The sequence below is a fragment of the Oryctolagus cuniculus genome, chromosome 18 (genome assembly GCF_051225735.1).
Source record: "Oryctolagus cuniculus isolate XC-2025 breed Fujian yellow rabbit chromosome 18, ASM5122573v1, whole genome shotgun sequence".
Classification (NCBI taxonomy): domain Eukaryota; kingdom Metazoa; phylum Chordata; class Mammalia; order Lagomorpha; family Leporidae; genus Oryctolagus; species Oryctolagus cuniculus.
Window position 1 is genome coordinate 26,323,052 of NC_142884.1, and position 20,333 is coordinate 26,343,384.

General features: G+C 48.8%; 1 protein-coding gene across 2 annotated transcripts; it reads left to right on the plus strand.

The window, feature by feature from the left end:
- Window positions 1–1,428: 1,428 nt before the first annotated feature.
- Window positions 1,429–14,930, plus strand: LOC149120888 (zinc finger protein 28 homolog). Of its 2 annotated transcripts, none has more exons than XM_089319384.1 (5): window positions 1,429–1,839; window positions 2,393–2,462; window positions 6,488–6,608; window positions 6,824–6,907; window positions 8,705–11,026. In XM_089319384.1, exons 1-5 carry the CDS (start codon window positions 1,613–1,615, stop codon window positions 10,150–10,152), a joined length of 1,950 nt encoding a protein of 649 aa, XP_089175510.1. In that variant the 5' UTR covers window positions 1,429–1,612; the 3' UTR covers window positions 10,153–11,026. The 2 variants fall into 2 exon arrangements, with proteins under 2 accessions (XP_089175510.1, XP_089175511.1); XM_089319385.1 differs by lacking the exon at window positions 8,705–11,026 and adding an exon at window positions 14,447–14,930 and having other exon boundaries at window positions 1,444–1,839.
- The last annotated feature ends 5,403 nt before the right edge of the window (window positions 14,931–20,333 follow it).

Below are 20,333 nucleotides of genomic sequence, written 5' to 3' on the forward strand. Positions count from 1 at the left end.
TGCTGGCAGTTTGTTTCTGCTGTTAGTCGTTGGTCCCCTTCAGTTAGGGCACGGAAGAGATGTTTCCTCCCAAATTGATGTAGACGGTCTGCCAACATTCTTGTCCTTTGCTGAGATGCGTGATCTGCTCTATCTCATTTCTTTGGGGCAGTCTACATACATTTTTCACTCTCCTACCCAGTCTTCACCATAGATTTGATGTCTAGTCTTGTTTCAGTTTTAGCAGAATTCATGTTGCTCTGATGGGGCTGACGTCATCTTTCCTAATGCCTCAAAACCAGACCCTGTGTTGACATGTTATAACAAGTTAGCTGGAGTTTATTTTGGTGACAAAAAAATTGAAATCCATGCATAGTTTTTCATGTGTGCTTTTCATGAACTATTTGAAGACCACTTTATAAATCAATTTGAAGAGAATTAACACAGTAACAATGTGGAGTGTTCCAATCCATAAACATGGTATACCTCTCCTTTTATTAAATCTTTAGTTTTTCTGAACAATCTTCTATAGTTTTAGTTGTACATATCTTGCAATCTTATTTATCTTCATGTAAGAGATGTGTTGTAAGCTCTTGTAAAGAATACTATTTTAAAATTTTCAACTTGATAATACATGGAAAAACAGTTTAAAAAAATAGCCATCTTTATCCTGTGTACTTTATGGCTTATTTATGTAGTTTTCCTTGCAGATTCCATAGATTGACACTTTTGTTGCCTATAAATAAATACAGTATTTCTTTTTAAAAATGTGCATGTATGAAAATACTTAACCAAAAAAAAAAAAAAAGGATAACTTAAGACACAACTTAGTTTCACACGGAACACTGGAAAAATCTGTTTCACAAATGGGGCACTAATAGCCACCAAAGCAATGACTCGAGTAGGAGCGTAGGTTGGTAGTTCTGGGAAACAGTGTCATCGTGCAATAAGGTCATAGGAGGGGACACACTGTGCGTCAGCCATTGCAGCTGATGTCATGCCTTCAAAGCTGGGCTGCTGCAGGGCTTACACGCCATAGCCCCCGGCCTATCAGTGGAGACGCATTGCCTAACGAATATCCCACCTGGTTTCTGACAAGAACATTCAGTCACATGGTGTTTAATTGCAACAGTAAATAATTTAAATTTAAGAAGAAAGCAGACAACCGACTCATACAGCAACAGTAGTCTGCTCTGGCTTCTGGACGCTGACGTCCATCGCCCTTTGGAAGCCGGGCTGGGTCGTGGGAGGGGGATTCTCCCCCGGGGTGAGGGCCCCTGCCTTGGGAGCGCTCACTGGAGTTCAGTGTTTCAAATCCTTCCGGGGCATGTACGGACCCTCGAAGGACCGTTACTAGCACTGTGGAGTTGACGCGTCCATACGGACTTCCGGGAAACGGCCCTGGTGGGCGGGGCAAAGCTGGACAGGCTGCAGTGCATTCTGGGAACTGGAGTCCCGGAAGGTGGGCGCTAAATACTCACGACCTCCTGACCCGGACAGCGTGGCTGCCGGGCTGTGAACGAGAGGAGTCAGGGACGCCTGCAACTACCCTAGTGAAAAATGTACTTGTGAGCGCACGGATGAGCCCGAAGACCCTGTCGCAGCCGCCTGACTGTCTGGGAAGTGTAGTTTCATGGTCGGAGCGCCACTGTCCTCACAGCAAGCCGACTGCGTGCTACGATCCCGGCTGAGCCGCTGGGCGCGTCGCCCCCGCAGAGGCTCCTGGGAGGTGTGGTTTTCCGGTGCGCGAATGGCTGCCGTGCCGGACGCGGAGGACTCTGGGAAACTCGCGGGGCCGTGGGCGCCGCTCCTGGCTAGCCCCGCGGTCGTCGGCGGCTCGGCGCCGGCTCCTGGGATCCGGTAGGACGCCGGGCGGTGTGGTTCCCGGGGCCGGCGTCCACTCACGAGTGAGACACGGAGGTGCCGGTGGGGTCCCTCCCGGGAGTCCCGCAGCTGCGGGTCACGGGAGGCCGGCGGCGGGCAGCATCGCGGGGGACCTCGGGCAGGACCGTCGCCTCTCCGGGGCTGCTGTGAGGCGCTCACCCCTCAGAGCCGCCGTGCGCGGGACGGGGCGAGAGAGCACGCACAGCACGCGCCCACGGCGGACGCCACAGACGGTAGATCTGATGTCGCCCACTCGTGACCCCCAACAGATGAGGGGTGCAGCCTTGTCGCCGTTTAAGATGGAAGTTGGGATTCCGTGGGGGGTGGTGTCTGACGTTGCAGCTGTGTCCTGCGCGTGTGCCCCTGGTGTGTGGAGGGTTGCTGTCCTCGCAGGGGGCGACCCACGACCTGTGCCAGGACACACCCGCGAGTTCCCGGGGAGGGGACTGGCGCCCCAGTGCTGGCACAGAGCTGCAAGATAAGCCCGACTTTTGATCACTGTTTTTTTTCCTTTATTCTGTCTTCTCAGAACACTGCCCATTCGTAAGATAAGAGCTTGGATTGCTTGCATTTTTGGAAATTGCAAAGTGATGTTTCAGGTGAGTCGGTATGCCCCCACACCGTGGGACACTTGCTTCCCTGGGTCTTGGGTGTTTGCTTTGCCTCCTCGGCCAGTCCTCGCTCTGTGGCGGCCATTGAGGGACCGGATCTCCCGCTCCCTTGGTTGTAAGAGAGGGTGGCACCCGCCAGAGAGCGCCACGGTACTGTCCTAGTGCCCTAGCTTTCTGCTGGAAGACTTGCTGTAGTCTTGTGCCCAAAGGAATTTCTTTTATTACAATTCAGAATGCAAACTTAGAATTTGAGGTTATTTACAGTTGCCGAAGCTGTATCACGTGGTCAGTGGCTGATGGGGCAGGCTTTTCGGTTGCCCACGGGATGTCTGGAATTGTCCTTGATTCCTCCTTTTTACTTGGAAGGCCCGCTCAGGTACTGTCTTTGGAAATACTTAGGACCTGCCCACTGGTCTCCGTCACTGCCTTCACTGCTGCTGCCCTGGCCCCAGCTCCCTGCCTCGCTGCAGGAGCCTCCTGGGAGGCTCTCCTGCTCTGCCCGCGCCCTCTCTCTGCTCGGGACAGCTGGTACGGTGATCCCGTGGATACGTGGAATGCTGTCGATCCTCAGCTGAAACATTTCAGCGGCCTTTTCTCAGAATAGAAGTCAGAGTTTCTCAGTGATTATAAAACTTTGTATAATTAGGCTGTTGCCTCTCTAATCCCACCTTCCTTTTCTTTCTTTTTTAAAGATTTATTTATTTTGAAAGTCAGAGTTACACAGAGAGAAAAGGAGAGGCAGAGAGAGAAAGAGAGAGAGAGACAGAGAGAGAGGTCTTCCATCCACAAGTTCACTCACCATTTGGCCACAAGAGCCAGAGCTGGGCCAATCCGAAGCCAGGAGCTTCTTCCGGGTCTCCCACGCGGGTGCAGGGGCCCAAGGACTTGGGCCATCTTCTACTGCTTTCCTAGGCCATAGCAGAGAGTTGGATCGGGAGTGGAGCAGCCGGGACTTGAACCGGTGCCCATATGGGATGCCGGCACTGCAGGCAGTGGCTTCACCCGCTACACCACAGTGCTGGCCCCTCACCTTCCTTTTCTGTTCCAGCCATGGCCTCCAGGTCTTGGAAGCTGCTGTGCCCGTACTATCTGCTTGGAATATTTTTCGCCCAGACATGCACAGACCTCACTATTCCCTTTGTGTCTTTGCTCAGTGGTTACTTGATAAGTTTTGCTTCGCAGAAGTGTATTTGAACTTGAAGTCACCCTCCCTCACCTGCTGCATGGTTGCGTTTCACAGCACCTATCACTGACTGGCTAATAGGTTCAGTGTGTGCATGCGCTCATTGTTTGTCTCCTGCTGGGAGCTTGTTGACGGTTCTGTTTTCAGTGCCTGGAGGGATACTTGGCACAAAACTGATGTTGTGCGAGTAAAATTGGTGACCAAAACAGTGGAACAGAGTCATGGGGTGGCAGGTAAAACCTACACCGGAGAGGGCATGAGTCACGGACGTGCATGTTGGGCAGTCCGTTTTCTTGAGAAAATTAGATAATTAGAATGGAAAAAATCTTGTTTGAAAAAGTAAAAGCAAAATCATTTGTTGATTCACTTCCTAAACTCTTAGGAAGTATCTGTTAGGAAAATCGAGTTTGGGTTGGGTGTATGCTGACATGCAGGACTTGATGGTCTTGTGCGAACTTTCTATGCTCCGTGTGTGTGCTATCCTGGGTAGTAGCCAGCAGCCCCACGTGACTTGGGCTGTGGCTGTTAGCAGCCAAGGAACTGAATATTAAATTTTATATACTTTGAAACATTTTAATGATTTAAGTTTTGTAGGTAGATTGAGGAGTGGCTGCTGCGTGGAGCAATATGGAACTGGCAGAAAAGTAAGAGAGCGTAAGATCTGAAGGGAAGTGCTAGGACAGATTTCGCAAGTTCTTCTGGGAACAAAGATGAATGAACACCTGAGGAGACCACCTAAGGCTGCCCACGCCACGGAGGGGGATGCAGGTGGCTGCGTCCCCAGGGAATAGGCAGGAGCTGGGTTTGGTGGCTCATGGCACCAGGGAGGCAGAGGCAAGAGCACACTCACACGACCTGAGAAGACACCTTGAGTGTAGTGGGTAGGCCCACGAGGATCGCTTAAGGATCTGCTCAAATTTCCTAAAGGGGTGGTTGGTTCTCAAATACGGGTGATTTTCTTCCCCTTTGGCTCCACTATAAGGGCCACTTGGTCATGTCGAGAGGCATTTCTGGGTTTTTTGGTTGCCATAACCAGGATGGCGGTGGGATGGGGGTAGAAACCAAGGATGCGGCTAATGCACAGGACAGCTCCTACCAGCCAGGAATTATGCAGCCCCGGATGTCAGAGGTGTCAAGGTAGAGGAACCCAGCTCTACACAGAGAGCAGAGGGTATCTCATGAGGGGGTGTGGATTTCCTTCTGCAAGCTGTTAATACAGTGACGTTAGTATATGTTCAGAACAGTGTGAAGTAGCTTTGCATTTGTGGAATGAAACTTTTATGCATTTGACATAGTGTTGAGTTTTTAATTTGGTTTATGAGATGACATTTATAGAAGCTAATCATTTAAAAACCATTGTGGAAAGTAGGAAAAGATATGATAAGGCTGGAACAACCCTAATACCTGGGAGAGTGTACATAGGAGCCAAAAGTAAAAAGGAATTGTCTTCCCTACTAAAAGGTGGAGACACGCCTGTTTTCTCAGCGCATTTCTTTGAGAAGGACTAATGATAGAACTGCCCCTCTGAGGCATGTGCACATCTTTCTAAAAGCTGCATAGGTCTCTTGCCAGTTTTACTGGTTTGTCAAGCTGTTCTTAAGGCCCTTGGGACCAACGTTTTGAAACGCAAACATTGAGAAAGACAGTACTCCCCCCCCCCGTGTGTGTGTGTGTGTGTGTGAGAGAGAGAGAGAGAGAGAGAGAGTTTAACCTAGACTCCTGGTTCCCAAGTTGAAACCACCTGCTTAACATAAAGGGACTATAAATCTTATTTTTCCTTTGAGAAATAAAGGTGACTGACTAGCATGGTGGCCATTCCAGTTACAAGGAAGTGTAAGTAGCAGACTGTGCTGTGAAGCCTCTCACCTGAGGACAAGTTACCTGGACAACGTGCTCCGTCTGCTTGGCTCTGTGGACGGAGCTCGCGTCTGCTTGCCGACTCCTCAGTGGCTCGCCCCTGTGTTCGTGCTTGTTCAGGGGTGCGGCTGTTTACTTTCTGCTCTGCGTCTGTGGAGAGGGCTTTCTGCAGCGGCAGGGCATTTGATGTTTCAGTATTTCCCGAACTCCTGACAAACGCAAATCACCCCGTTTGAAGCCATAGACCTCTGTCACTAGTCAATAGCAACATGTACCAAAATGGCAGTGGCAGAAGGGGCAGGCTTTTGCTGCGGGCTTTATTTATTTATTTATTTGACAGGTAGAGTTATAGACAGAGAGAGAAACAGAGAGAAAGGTCTTCCTTCTGTTGGTTCACTCCCCAAATGGCCGCTACAGCTGGTGCTGCGCCGATCTGAAGCCAGGAGCCAGGTGCTTCTCCTGGTCTCCCGTGCAGGTGCAGGACCCAAGGACCTGGGCCATCCTCCACTGCCTTCCTGGACCACAAAAGAGAGCTGGACTGGAAGAGGAGCAACCGGGACTAGAACCCGGGGTGCTGGCGCCGCAGGCAGAGGATTAGCCAAGTGAGCCACGGCGCCGGCCCCTGCTGCGGGCTTTTGATCCCACTTGGGATGCCTGGATTCGGGTCCTGGCTCAGCCCTCCGTTCCAGCCTCCTGCTAATGTGCATCTTGGGAGGTAGCAGATGACGGCTCAGGTACTTGGGTTCCTGCCACCCACACGGGAGACTCGATGGAATTCCTGGCTCTGGCCTTCAGCCCTCTGAGACTTGTCTTACCCTGGTTGTACAGCAAGCCTGTGATTATGCAGTTACTACGTAACTGAGACCAGATTCTAGATCACTGCCTGAACCTGGTCCCTTTACTCTACAGGGGACCGCGGGGCAGTACAGTGAGGCCTGGGCGGTGGCCGAGCTAAACGTCCTTGCTGTTTCAGGTGACATTCAGTGATGTGGCTGTAGACTTCTCTCCTGAAGAGTGGGGATGGCTCAGTTCTGCACAGAGAGACTTATACAGGGAGGTGACGGTCCAGAATTACGAGAACCTCGTCTCTCTAGGTGAGGATATCTCTCCTTCCACTTCTCCTTCTCCAGGGGCCGTGGAGATGGTAAATGGCTGAATACCACGTTCCCAAGGAGCTGTTTAGCCCTTCTGTGCCGGGCCCTAAGCGTGTCGTCCCATCTTAGTGAACACGCCTCCCTTTGCTGCCTTTTGTGGTGACCTCTGACCCCTGTGGCTGCAGTTTGAGCGAGTTCTGTCTTCCTACACGCAGGCCTCTCCGTGGCTAAGCCATGTGTGATCACTTTACTGGAGGATGGAAAAGAGCCCTGGATGGTGGAGAAAAACCTACCGAAAGGTATGTTTCCAACTAATGGTGTGAGTTAGGCGAAGGAAGTCTCTGTGAAAGATGCTGGCAGTGGGAGTGGATGCATTTTAGGAGAGCTGTCTTTAGGGATTCCAGAGGTAAATTTCAAAATGATCGTTCCTCTTTTCCAAACTGTTACCTGTATTGCTTATGTCATCTAATCAAAACGAGATTTTTGTCATCATAATTTTTTGCCATCATAATAATTAAAAATGCTCTTTATTTGAAACAAAACAGCACAAGAAACAACAACTCAGAAAGCCTGAACCTTTGTGACCCATAGGTAGTACTTAGGTTATTCTGTTGTCATTGTAATGGTTTAATGTAGTAGTATAAACTGTGTATTTTAATCATTAATCTGGCAGCAAACAGATTAATTGAAGGTTGGAGAAGAAGACTATGAGATAAAATGTCATTGTTCACATAAATATAGTATAAAATGATGGCTTGGAACCCAGAATGACCTCCATATTTTCTTTCTGATAGTTTGCATTTTTTAAAAAGATTTATTTATTTTAAGATTTATTTAATTTATTTGAAAGACAGAGTTACAGAGAGAGGTAGAGATACAGAGAGAGGTCTTCCATCTGCTGGTTCACTCCCCAGATGGCTGCAATGGCTGGAACTGCGCCAATCCGAAGCCAGGAGCCAGGAGCTTCTTCCAGGTCTCCCACGGAAGTGCAGGGGCCCAAGGACTTGGGCCATCTTCTACTGCTTTCCTAGGCCATAGCAGAGAGCTGGATTGGAAGAGGAGTAGCCGGGACTAGAACTGGTGTCCATATGGGATGCCAGCGCTTCAGGCCAGGGCTTTAACCCTCTGCTCCACAGTGCCAGCCCCTATTTATTTATTTGAAAGTCAGAGTTACACAGAGAGAGAAAAAAAGGTCTTCCATTCACTGATTCATTCCCCAGATGGCTGCAACGGCTGGAGCTGTGCCAATCTGAAGCCAGGAGCCAGGAGCTTCCTCCAGGTCTCCCATGCAGGTGCAAGGACCCAAGGACTTGGGCCATCTTCCACTGCTTTCCCAGGCCACAGCAGAGAGCTGGATAGGAAATGGAGCAGCCGGGATGCGAACCGGCACCCATGTGGGATGCTGGCACTGTAGGTAGCATACTTACCCGCTATGCCACAGCACCAGCCCTGCTTGCGTTTTTATTTTAACTGATTGCCTGTATTTACCCATTTCCCTAATGACACTCTTTTTGCCTCTGTGAGCTGTCTGCGTTCCCTGTGAGCTTTGCTCAGAAATAGCTGAAATGTGGGACTTGTCAGAATCATGTGTTTTCCAGGGGTTTTATTTCTCCTGTTTCCATCCTAGAAATTTCTTTTTAAGAAGTAGAGTGGCCGGTGCCGCGGCTCACTAGGCTAATCCTCCGCCTTGCGGTGCCGGCACACCAGGTTCTAGTCCCGGTCGGGGCACCAGATTCTGTCCCGGTTGCCCCTCTTCCAGGCCAGCTCTCTGCTGTGGCCAGGGAGTGCAGTGGAGGATGGCCCAAGTGCTTGGGCCCTGCACCCCATGGGAGACCAGGATAAGTGCCTGGCTCCTGCCATCGGATCAGCACGATGCGGCGGCTGCAGCGCACTGGCCGCGGCGGCCATTGGAGGGTGTACCAACGGCAAAGGAAGACCTTTCTCTCTGTCTCTCTCTCTCACTGTCCACTCTGCCTGTGAAAGAAAGAAAGAGAGAAAGAGAGAAAGAAAGAAAGAAGGAGGGAGGGAGGGAGAAAAAAAAAGAAAAAAAAAGAAGTAGAGAAAAAGCACCACTTTACTTTCTTTATATATTTCAGATTGGGAACCAAGATGGGAAAGCAAGGAATTATCAACAAAAGGGGATTTTTATAATGAGGAGTCACCCCAAACAGAAATAGAAAGAACAGAAAAAACTGTAAAACCGAGTTGTGAATTTTCAAGTGCCAGTAAGGACCAGGAGTGCAGAGATACGGAGGAGGGGAGGCCCAGGAGCCGGGGAACACATTTCAGACCAGTGCCTCTCCCCTGTAGAGAGAGCCCCACCGGGGAAGCTTTTAACAAGTGCAATGCGTTTAGAAGCACCTTCCACTTAAAGCCCACCCGTTCTGAACAGCACAGACTTTCTCCTGAAGCAAAGTTCCGAGCCTGTGACACGCTGAAGACAAGCCCACCAAGAACGTCCGTTGTCAGGAATGAGGGCGCCAGTGGCGGGAGGAAGCTTCTGAACTCTAATGAAGCTGCAGCGGCCTTCAACCGGGGCACATCGCTTAGCCTTCACCAGACTTTGTGTAATCGAGAGAAAGGCTATGCATGTAGAGAATGTGGGAAAGCCTTTGGCAAACGGTCAGTCCTGAATCGCCACTGGAGAATTCATACAGGGGAGAAACCCTATGAGTGTCACAAATGTGGGAAGACTTTTAGCCACGGCTCATCCCTTACTCGACATCAGATAAGCCACAGCGGAGAGAAACCTTACAGATGCGCTGAATGTGGGAAGGCCTTCAGTCACGTCTCATCGCTTACGAATCATCAGAGCACTCACACTGGAGAGAAGCCGTATGAATGTACGCGCTGCGGGAAGTCTTTCAGTCGTGTCTCACATCTCATTGAACACCTGAGGATTCACACGCAAGAAAAACTCTATGAGTGTCCAGTGTGTGGGAAGGCCTTCATTCATAGGTCATCTCTCATTCACCACCAAAAAATCCATACTGGAGAGAAACCGTATGAATGCAGCGACTGTGGGAAAGCCTTTTGCTGTAGCTCCCACCTTACTCGACATCAGAGGATTCATACCATCGAGAAGCAATGTGAATGCAACCAGTGTCTGCAGAGCTTCAGTAGCCTCCCGCTTCTCATTCAGCATCAGAGTCTGCACACGGACGAAAGACCCTTTGAGTGTCAGAAATGCAGGAAGTCCTTCAGCCAGCCCGGATCACTGGATATGCATTTGAGAAATCACATCAGACTGACACCTTACGAATGCAGTGTTTGCGGGAAGGCCTTCAGTCACAGATCGTCCCTTCTTCAGCATCACAGAATCCACACTGGAGAGAAACCTTACGAATGTATTAAGTGTGGGAAGGCCTTCAGCTGTAGCTCCAACCTTACTGTGCATCAGAGAACTCACACTGGAGAGAAACCATATCAGTGTAGTGAATGCGGAAAAGCTTTCAGCAAAGGCTCCAATCTCACCGCCCATCAAAGAATCCATAGCTGCGATAAAGCCAGTGAGTGTGGGAAAGTCGTCGGACCATTTGAATGACTATGCATGTGAGAGACCAGGTGCGAGTGAAAGCAGGAATCAAAGTAAACCTCAGCCGTAGATCCTAAGTCAGCAAAAGCCAAACTTCTGCCGGAGAGAAGCTCTATGAATGCAGAAAACTGGAAGTCCAAGTCCTTTAGTTTAAGCGCATTCCTCATTGTACATTAAAGAGCTCCCGCAGTGTGAGACATGTGCCAGGTGTCCACTAAGCTATCTTGCTAGACATCAGATTAACGGTAAGGCAACCTGCAGGGTTAGGCATTATGTCTAAATCTTGTTTGGCAGCAGCACTGTAAACAGAATCCTACAGGAAAGCAAGCAAGTTTATTATAAATAAATATACATTTCTCAGAGCAGTAACATAGTTTTGCTCATATGCTCTATAGAAAAAAATTTTTTAAAAGATTTATTTATTTGCAAGTAAAAGTTACACAGAGAGAGAAGAGGCAGAGGAGAGAGAGAGGTCTTCTATCTGCTGGTTTGCTCCTCAAATGGCTGCAACAGCCGGAGCTGGGCTGATCTGAAGCCAGGAGCCAGGAGCTTCCTCCGGGTCTCCCACGTGGATGCAGGGCCCCAAGGACTTGGGCCATCTTCTACTGATTTCTCAGGTCACAGCAGAGAGCTGGACCGGAAGTGGAGCAGCTGGGACTCCAACCAGTGCCCACATGGGATGCCGGCACTGCAGACAGCAGCTTTACCTGCTACGCCACAGTGCCGGGCCCTACAAATTATTTTTAACCAATTGTTATGTGCAAATATCTAGCCATCTAGTGGTTCCAGTAAATTGTACACTGTTGAAAATTAAAGCTGTCAAAGAAGTAAAAATAGTATTAATAAAATTTTTGGTCTCTAATAAAAATTATTTTGTATATAATGAACTCTCTGTGACTTTTGAAAAAAGTGTTACTACTTCTTGAAGAATTTGTTTTAGCCATACTATAGCCTTTAGTGGGAGATTAGAGCAGTGTTGACTGTGGGTGTGGTTTTTGATTGAATCTTACTGGGTGAGTGCTAATTATGTGATGAGCACTAGATTAGCTTTTTGTTACTATAACGAAGTACCCATGGCAACACACTGTCCAGAGGATAAGGCTCATTCAGCTCAGTTTGGAGGCGCACATCCAGGATGGTGCAGCTGCACCGGCAGTGGTAGAGCGTGGGGGGGACAGATCACAGGCACGCCGGCAGTAGAGAAAGTGCTGACGCAGGGAGCCCTGGGGAGAACCACCTGCTGCAGGCGCGTCCCCAGAGACCTACGGGCCTCCCGCGAGGTCCACATCCTGAACACCATCCTGGGTTGTCGCTAACCTCTTGGTTCCATTAGCGTATGACTCTGGGTTTTCACGCCCAGCATGTGGTTTATTAATTTTTTTTGTAAAGATTTATTTATTTGAAAGGCAGAGTTGCAGAGGCAGAGAGAGAGATCGTCCCACCCGCTGGTTCACTCCTTAAATGGCCACAATGGCTGGAGCTGGGCCAATCCAAAGCCAGGAGCCTGAAGCTTGTTTCCAGGTCTCCCACGTGGGTGCAGGGGCCCAAGCACTTGGGCCATCTTCCACTGCTTTCCCAGGGCACAGCAGAGAGCTGGATCGGAAGTGGAGCAGCCGGGACTCGAACTGACACAAGGCACCTCGCCTGGTGGAGAGGTGGGGCTCTGCTCAGTGAGCCCAGACTCCCTGAGTCCTCAGCGTCACCTCTAGTACCGGGTCCCCTGGCGAGGTACAGCGGCTCTCGCTTTCCCTGGGGCCAGCGCTGGGGCACGCGGCTTAAGCTGCTGCATGCAACACCAGACTGCTGGTGTGAGTCTGTCGTTCCGCTTCCAAGTCAGCTCTCTGCTAATACTCAAGTATTTGGGCCCTGCCACCCTTGTGGGAGACCTGGTTGGAATTCCTGGCTTCGGCCTGGCTTAACCTTGGCTCTTGGGGCCATTTAGGCAAGTGAACCAGCAGATGAAAGATCTTTTTCTGTCTCTCCCCGTCTGTTTGCTTGCCCTTCAAATAAATAAACAAAAATAAATAATTCTTTAAAAAAAAAAAAAGGTTACAACCATGACTTTGAAGGTCACTGGTGCTTGGAAAGTGTGTTCATTAGTGTTGGACCAGTCAGGTGCATTAGAGCCTGTTGCTGAAGATCTAGGAAGACCCAAGGCACTTATCACATAGCATTTTCTGGGAGCCTACCTTTGTGCTCGGCAGGCACTGCTTTAAGTAGACTGCATTAGAGCATAAAGCCTTCCCTGTAAAAGTCATTGACAAAAGACACAATAACAAGGCCACGAGACTTGAGAGGTGCAGAAAGTAAGCAGTGTGACGAGAAAGACGCACGTGGAAAAAATAAATACAGGATGGTTACCGCCGCACCAGTGAGCCTCCCCAGTCTCCCTGTGGGCCTGTCACAAGGGCTACATATTAACGCAGCTCTGGATTCGAACTCAGCCTGCTGAGACTACACTCCACTTCTCAATGTCTGCATTCTGGTTGTGAGAATTTGAAAAATAACCATAAAGGAAACATTAAGTTCTTTGGGCAGCCTTGAGATTTTAGGTAGGCACTTCAAGGACGGAAACTAAAGGCTGAGGTTCCAGGCAGCTAAAAGCCTAAAAAAACCAACAAAAAGGAAAAAAAACAACAACATTGTTGCTTTAGGTGCCTGTGAACAGGCCTGAGGAGGGGAGGTAAGAAAAGGACATTTAAACCTGTGTGCTGAACAAATGCCAGGCCCAGCAAACATACGCTCATTCTAGATTGTTTAACCCTTTCAAGCAAACCCAGGGAGCGGGCATCTGGCCTCGCGGGAAGGATGCCAGGCAGGGCACCTGCACCCCACACTGCAGTCGGTGCTTGTGTTTGATTCTGCGTCTGGCCCTTGAGGAACTCCTGATGCTGCAGACCATGAGAGGCACCGATGATGGCGCCAGCGGTTGGGCTCCTGCCCCCCAGCTCCCAGCCTTGGCCTAGCCCAGCCCTGGCTGTTGGGAGATGAATCAGCAGCTGGGCGTGCACTCTTCTCTGTCTCTCAGACAACTAAAGATTTAAAAATAAACAAGCAAAAATGAACCCCCACATACACTGGGAGACAACAACAGGTATTCAGCTAAATTACATATAGCTATTGAATACTGTATGTAAGTATATACTAATTTATATAAATTAAATATATAAATTATAACAAAGTTCCATAATTTGGTTCAATTGTAAAGCCAAAACTTAAGTACTAAGTTATATTAGAATTTATAGAGTAAAAATAAAAAGAGCAATGATTGGCTTTTGTGCCTTTCAAGATGTTAAAATGTTAAAAACAGCTGCTAAAATGTATCAAAAGGAAACTTTGCACTTAATCTATATTGGGGTTCAAAATTATAGTTACAGCCATGGATTCCATTAAGTTTAAACAGTATGCCTCCTATAATCTTACAAAGTGAGTACACAGAAAGTAGAGGAAAAATTAGACAAGTTTCATTTTAAACGTAGACTTGCAGGGCCGGCGCTGTGGTGCAGTGGATTAAAGCCCTGGCCTGAAGCGCCAGCATCCCATGTGGGTGCCAGTTCTAGTCCCAGCTGTTCCACTTCCGATCCAGCTCTCTGCTATGGCCTGGGAAAGCAGTAGAAGATGGCCCAACTGCTTGGGCCCCTGCACCCACGTGGGAGACCTGGAAGAAGCTCCTGGCTTCGGCTCAGTGCAGCTCTGGCCGTTGAGGCCATGTGGGGAGTGAACCAGCGGATGGAAGACCTCTCTGTCTCTACTTCTCTCTGTAACTCTTTCAAACAAATAAAATAAATCTTTTTTAAAAAAAAGTAGACTTGCCTAAATTTCTATAATCATAGCCGTGCCCACTACCACAGGACACCCCTTGTTGGAGCACAGATCCTGGAACACAATAAATCAGAAGGTAAACTCTTCAACACTTAGAAGCAGACTTGATAAAATAAGACCTCATGGGCCCCTAATTAAAATAGTCAACATGGCCCAATACAGGTTACAACAGGGTCTTCAAAAGCTCATAGGAAACCAAACTAATAAAGGGGTGACTGTCCCCACCATTTCCCCATTTGACATCCTGACCTTGCCTGTTCTTAAATGTGGGGGTTGGGGGGAGAAGGTAGTGGGAGGCACCTCATGTGCAGGATTACTACAACCTTAATGCTGTGTTCCTGTCAGTAGCTAATATTATCAAAATTACTGATGCTATTCAATCAACTGCTGGCGCATCGTTTGCTTGTGTACATTTGGCTAACATGTTCTGTTCATGCCTATTCCAACAGTCTCTTGACCTCTTTTACCTTCACTTCCAAAGCTGACGTGTTCTGGGTGACCTGTGGGGAGCCTCAACAGTTCTGCCACACACGATCCTTGTGGACAAGGTTGTAGCTATGTACAGAGGCTCACATCTGGAGAAGCCATCACTGCAGGCAGCATCTCCCCAGCTTAAGATGTTGGTGGGGCCAGCGCTGTGGCACAGCGGGTTAACGCCCTGGCCTGCAGTGCAGCATCCCATATGGGTGCCGGTTCAAGACCCGGCTGCTCCTCTTCCGATCCAGCTCTCTGCTATGGCCTGGGAAAGCAGTAGAAGATGGCCCAAGTCCTTGGGGCCCTGCATCCATGTGGGAGACCTGGAAACAAGCTTCAGGCTCCTGGCTTTGGATCAGCCCAGCTCTGGCCGTTGCGGCCAAATGGGGAGTGAACCAGCGGATGGAAGACCCCCCCCCCCGCCTCCACCGCGCCTCTCCTCTCTCTGTGTAACTCTGACTTTCAAATAAATAAAATAAATCTTAAAAGATTTTGGCATTGTAGATGAGTTCACCTCCTGTGCCAGGGACAACTTTACCCAAGACACCAAACTACCCAGTGATGCCCGTGAACACGAGGTAATTTTGCTTTCCTTTCCTTCGACACTAACGGTTCTGTTTCGGAGCACTCTGTCTGCCTATTCCCATGTTCCTGTTCTATTCCTTGCTCTGTGTCAAAATGTACAGCCAATACCTAAAGAAAATCTAGTAGAGATTACTACCATCTCTGCCGTTCTGAAACGTGGTAGGAATGACCGCTTCCCTAGGAGACGTGTGCCTCTCAGCAAAGCCCTCGGCCCTGCAAAGAGAATTCTCCACTCCCTGGTGACTTCTCCGGTCACTCTTCTGGCTTGATTACACACGAATACCCCACTTCTTACATACAGTTTACTGACCAACTGTTACAACCTCCAACAACCGCTGGGCCATCATCTTCATGGGCACATCTTCTACCACACCTCACAACTCCATCAAGGTATTGTTAGAGACCTAAAAGGTCTTGGGTCTATTTTTTTGTCTACTACCATATAAACAGAAAGCCCCCCAAGCCCCATTTGCTTGAGTATATCACTTGTTTTCATTCTTTTGTTAAAGATTTATTTATTTGAAAGTCAGAGTTACAGAGAGAGGTAGAGAAGCAGTGAAGGCATTTAATAACACAGCTGAATATTCCGGCAGGTTTCCTTAAATCCAGAGGTAGCTGACCTGTGCTTTTGGTTTTCTCCCACAAAGTGGAGTGCCTGATATGAACCAAATGATAAAACTTCACCAAAGCTTCTTCCTAGGTGTCTTCATCACAGTTTACCTTCGGTGGCTGCATCAAGCTGTCCCACAGTCTAGGAGGGAAGCACTGCCCACCCAACATGAGGACTGTTAATGACGAGATACCACAGCATCACTCTATTACACTGATTTTCCTGTCGCATCCGTGTCCCCAGCCAGGTGAGCCGATGCACCAGTGTGGCGAGCACGGCCCTGACGCAGGCTGCCTGAACCTTTCACCTGTGTACTTCATCCTGACACCCAGTAAGGGCCCTCGCCGTGGGTCCTTGTTCTCTCGGCTCTCTGGGCCTGTTCCCTAGGTGCTTACCCTGGTGCTGTCCCTTCCCCCTCTGTGCAGCCTCCTTGTGCTGGAAAATGGCTGTCTCTCTAGGACTTGGGAGTGTAACACATGTTCTTCAAACCTCTTGTGTGGTGCCTGACTGGCCATCCTGTGAACAAACAATTTAAATAGTTTCAACAACAAAGGGATCATAAGAAATATGCAATCCAAAGCCAGAAAAAGGAGAAAAAGTTAATATAGAGCAGGATAAAGAGAAAACCAATAGCAAAATGGCAAAGTGAAAAGCCCAAAACTATGGGCAAACTGAATGTAAAGGTTGTAAATGCTCTAAATAAAAGACAGCTTTTTCAGAGCAGGTAAAAAGTAAGAAATAATGTGCCTACAAGGAAACCACTTTAAATATAAAGATACAAACAGTCAAAGCACAGAGACACACCATGGTAACCGTAATGCCACATAAAACTAACTTCAGAGCAAAGAAGATCACCTAAATATTTATACACCTAATAAAAACACTTAAATATAAAGATAAGATGACAGGTAAGCTAGGAGGAATAGATAGACCTACACTCACAGCAGAGGTATCTTTAAAGCCCACTCTCTGTGTGGTTGATAAACAGGGGCAGGGAGGGTGCAGAGACAGCGCTCTCGACCGCCTACACCCACTCGGCACTCAGAGACGCTCCGCTCAGAGAGCACAGCCTGCGTGATGTTCCATGCACTTGGACTAATCACCAAAATATACATGTTCCGGGTCATAGAGCAAATCTCAGTAAAGAGTTTCAAGCTATACAAAGTATGTGGCCGGATCACAGTCAACGTAAGATAAATTCCACAGACCAAAGAAGACACTGAAAGGGAATTTCAAAATTATTAGTACTGATTGAAATCAAAATGTATGTCAAAATTTATGTTACTAAGTAAGCATTTAGAGAGAAATTTGTAGTGCTAAAAGCCTGCGTAGGAAAAGAAAAAGGCCTGGAATTAATGACCTAAGCTTAGGATGAGAAATTTCTACCCCGAAAGTAGAACAACTACAGAATTTTTAGGAAACAGGAGAGAATACTTAGGTACTTGCTAAAATTATCCAGAGCAATCCAGGGCAACAGGGCAGTCAGAGGCGAACCCAGATTTTCACGGTGCTGTTGATCTGGCCCTGCTACTCCGCCCAGATTACAAAGCTACTCTGTGAATTGCCGCTCAGTCTGTGAAGCCACTTTTACCTTGAGCTGCTTCCTCCAACAAGCAAGCTCTTGCCAGCTTGTCTGTCCCGGGTTCCTGCCTGCCTCCGTGTCTGCGCGTCACCTGGTTTACTACCGGTTCACGTTCCCATGCTTTTTCAAGTTCAGCAGCTACCTTCCTACTCTTAAGAGAACACAGAGATCTAGGGAGGGGTGACATGGGCAAGGACACCCACCCAATCTTGTCATCAGTAAATGGCCTGAAATCCCAGCCCATCCCCAGAAAGCAGGCTGTCAGCTGGCAAACTGGACTGAAGGTATAGCCACACGAAGGAGAGTGAGATCTTCAAGATCTGATGCTTTTCCAGTGAACAGAAAATGGAACATACTGACTACGCACATTTTTGTGACTTCTCGATTTGTGAATTCATCTATTCACTAAAATGTATTTGTACCCCTCAAATTAATACTCAAAGAACTCTGGCGGTCATGTGCGGAGCGGCAGAAGTGTTGACTTGTCCACCGTTCATATTACTGGCTGCGGCACACAATGGTGCTGTATTATTTCAAAGCTCACACTTTGAAGCATATTTTTCAGTCTGTTTGGTGCATTCTCTCTCTCTCTCTCTCTCTCTCTCTCTGTGTGTGTGTGTGTGTGTGTGTGTGTGTGTGTGTGATTTTGCTATTAAAAATTGCCACCAGGTATAGTGCCGAGGTGGCGTCTAATGTTCCTACGTGCAGAAAGTGCCCAGTGAAGAGAATGTGTGTGTCAGAGAAGCTTCCTTCAGTTACGGGTTATGCCGCTGTTGGCGCTAAGTTCAATGCTTGTCAATCAACCCTACAGGGCCACCAGACAGGTGCAGCAGAATCACCCGTTTAGAATGAGGCTGGTTCAGAAAGTGCGAAAAGCAACATCTACGTGAGGCTGCGGGAAACATGGAAGAGGCACAACTTGCGAATTCGTATGATGATGACCAGTTTCACAAAGCATGCAAGACAGCATCTCTGAGGGTGAAAGTCAAAGGCACTTAGAGTTACGATATTCAGATCAGGAAAGTGGACCTCAGCTTGACCCACTGGTTCTACATGTCAAGTGGTAACACAGGACAAAGGATGTCAACGCTGCAGGCGAAGCACATTCTGCAGATCAGAAAGACGCACTTTGGAAAAGGGTTTGGTGGAAACAGGATTCAGTGTTGAGGAGCCTGGCCCGCTTTGTGAGGTCCTGGGCAAATGAACCTACTCAACCCACACGGCCTCCCAATCCCTGACTTTAAGTCATGCAGAGGTCACCCAGCCTTGCTGCTGTGTGGGAATACCAGATGACATTCAATGTGAACCTGACTTTGCAAAGGACCCCAGATCCACAGGAAACAGAGGAAAACCCTGATCTGTATGCCAGTCCATAGTGAGTAGAACAGATATGCATGGTAACATCAGAAACATTCTAGGATTGGCCCCACAACCGCTTTATCCAAGCTGAATACCATCTCCATGGCAAAAACGCTGCCCTCACGTTCCTATTACTTCTGGATAACGCCTCATTGCCATGGAGAACTTGCAAATTCCCACTCCACCCTAAATGTTCTTTTCAAGCCCAAACACTGTACCTGCCATCCAACCTCTTCATCAGAGTGTGTGCTTAAAGGCTTTCGTATACACAACGTGAAGGACTTTACAGCAAAGCTCGCGCGGCTCGTGACACCAGCAAGGGAAGCACCGGACTACTGACAGCCAGCCAGACTGTCAGACATGGCTGCGCTGGCCAGCTTGGGATACTGTCAAGCAGGCTATTACTGATAACTGCTGAGAAAACGTTTGACTGGCTGGACTTATGAAAAGTATTTGAAGGCTCTGAAAGGTAAGGAAAATATAAAGAAAAAAACCTCCCATAAAGCAATTGCTGTTAACACATTCCATACAGTACAGTGAGACAATAAAAATGATCCTACAGTGACAGATGAGTGGAAAAAGCTTCAATGATAAGAAACGAGGAGGGGGCCGGCATTGCAGTGTAGTGGGTAAAGCTGTCGCCTGCAGTGCTGGCATCGCATATGGGAGTCGGTTCGATTCCGGCTGCTCCACTTCCTATCCAGCTCCCTGCTAATGCGCCTGGGAAAGCAGTGGAGGATGGCCCAAGTCCTTGGGCCCCTCCACCCACCTTGGGGCCCAGAAGAAGCTCCTGGCTGTGGATGTGCCCAGCTCTGGCTGTTACAGCCATTTGTGGAGTGAACCAGTGGGTGGAAGACCTCTCTCTCTCTCTCTCTCTGTAACTCTTTCAAATAAATAAAATAAATCTTTAAAGAGGGCCCAAGTCCTTGGGCCCCTGCACCTGTGTGGGAGATCTGGAAGAAGCTCCTGGCTTCGGATCAGCCCACCTCCGGCCACTGCAGCCATTTGGGGAGTGAACCAGAAGATGGAAGACCTCTCTCTCTGCCTGTGCCTGTCTAACTCCACCTTTCAAGTGAATAAATAAATCTTTTTAAAAAAAGAAATGTGGAGGAAAGTTTGGCAGAGAAAGTGCTGGGGGACACGAGGGAAGACCTAGATGGGATGGTAAAACAGAACACTGAAGTCAGCAGTGAGGAGAAGGCTGTGAAAGTCAGCTGGGGACTCCAGGAACCGTCCCTCTTGGGGCAGCCAAAACGTCACCAATCAGCAAACAGACTCAAAGTCAAGTCAGCCAGAGACATGTGCTTAACGAGAAGAGGCAGGATTTGAACCCAGATCCCTCCGGCCTGGGGTGTCATCACCGTGAATCCACAGTGACACGGGCAAGGAACCTTTCCAGGGACCTTCCCAGTTAAGACAATTTCAGCCACTCTGGAAACTGCTTCCAGGGCCATGCAAGAGCCACGAGGAGGTGCCAGCCGCCTGGCGCCCCGCAGGGCTCCAACAAGCTCTCCATGCCCGCAACTGGCAGCTGGGAGACTGTGGGCTCCGGGGAATATCTCAACACGAGCTACCAGCCCAGCCTTTGTCTTTTAGCCACTGTCAAGGCTTCCCTAAGGGATCGCTGTGCAAGCTCTCCATGACTCGGGTGCCCAAGGGTGGTGTGAAAGCCAGGATGTCTGTTCTAGCAGGGAGGCGACGGTGGGCTGTGATGACAGCAAACGTGCTGGAACATTCTGGAACATTCTGGTACTCAGG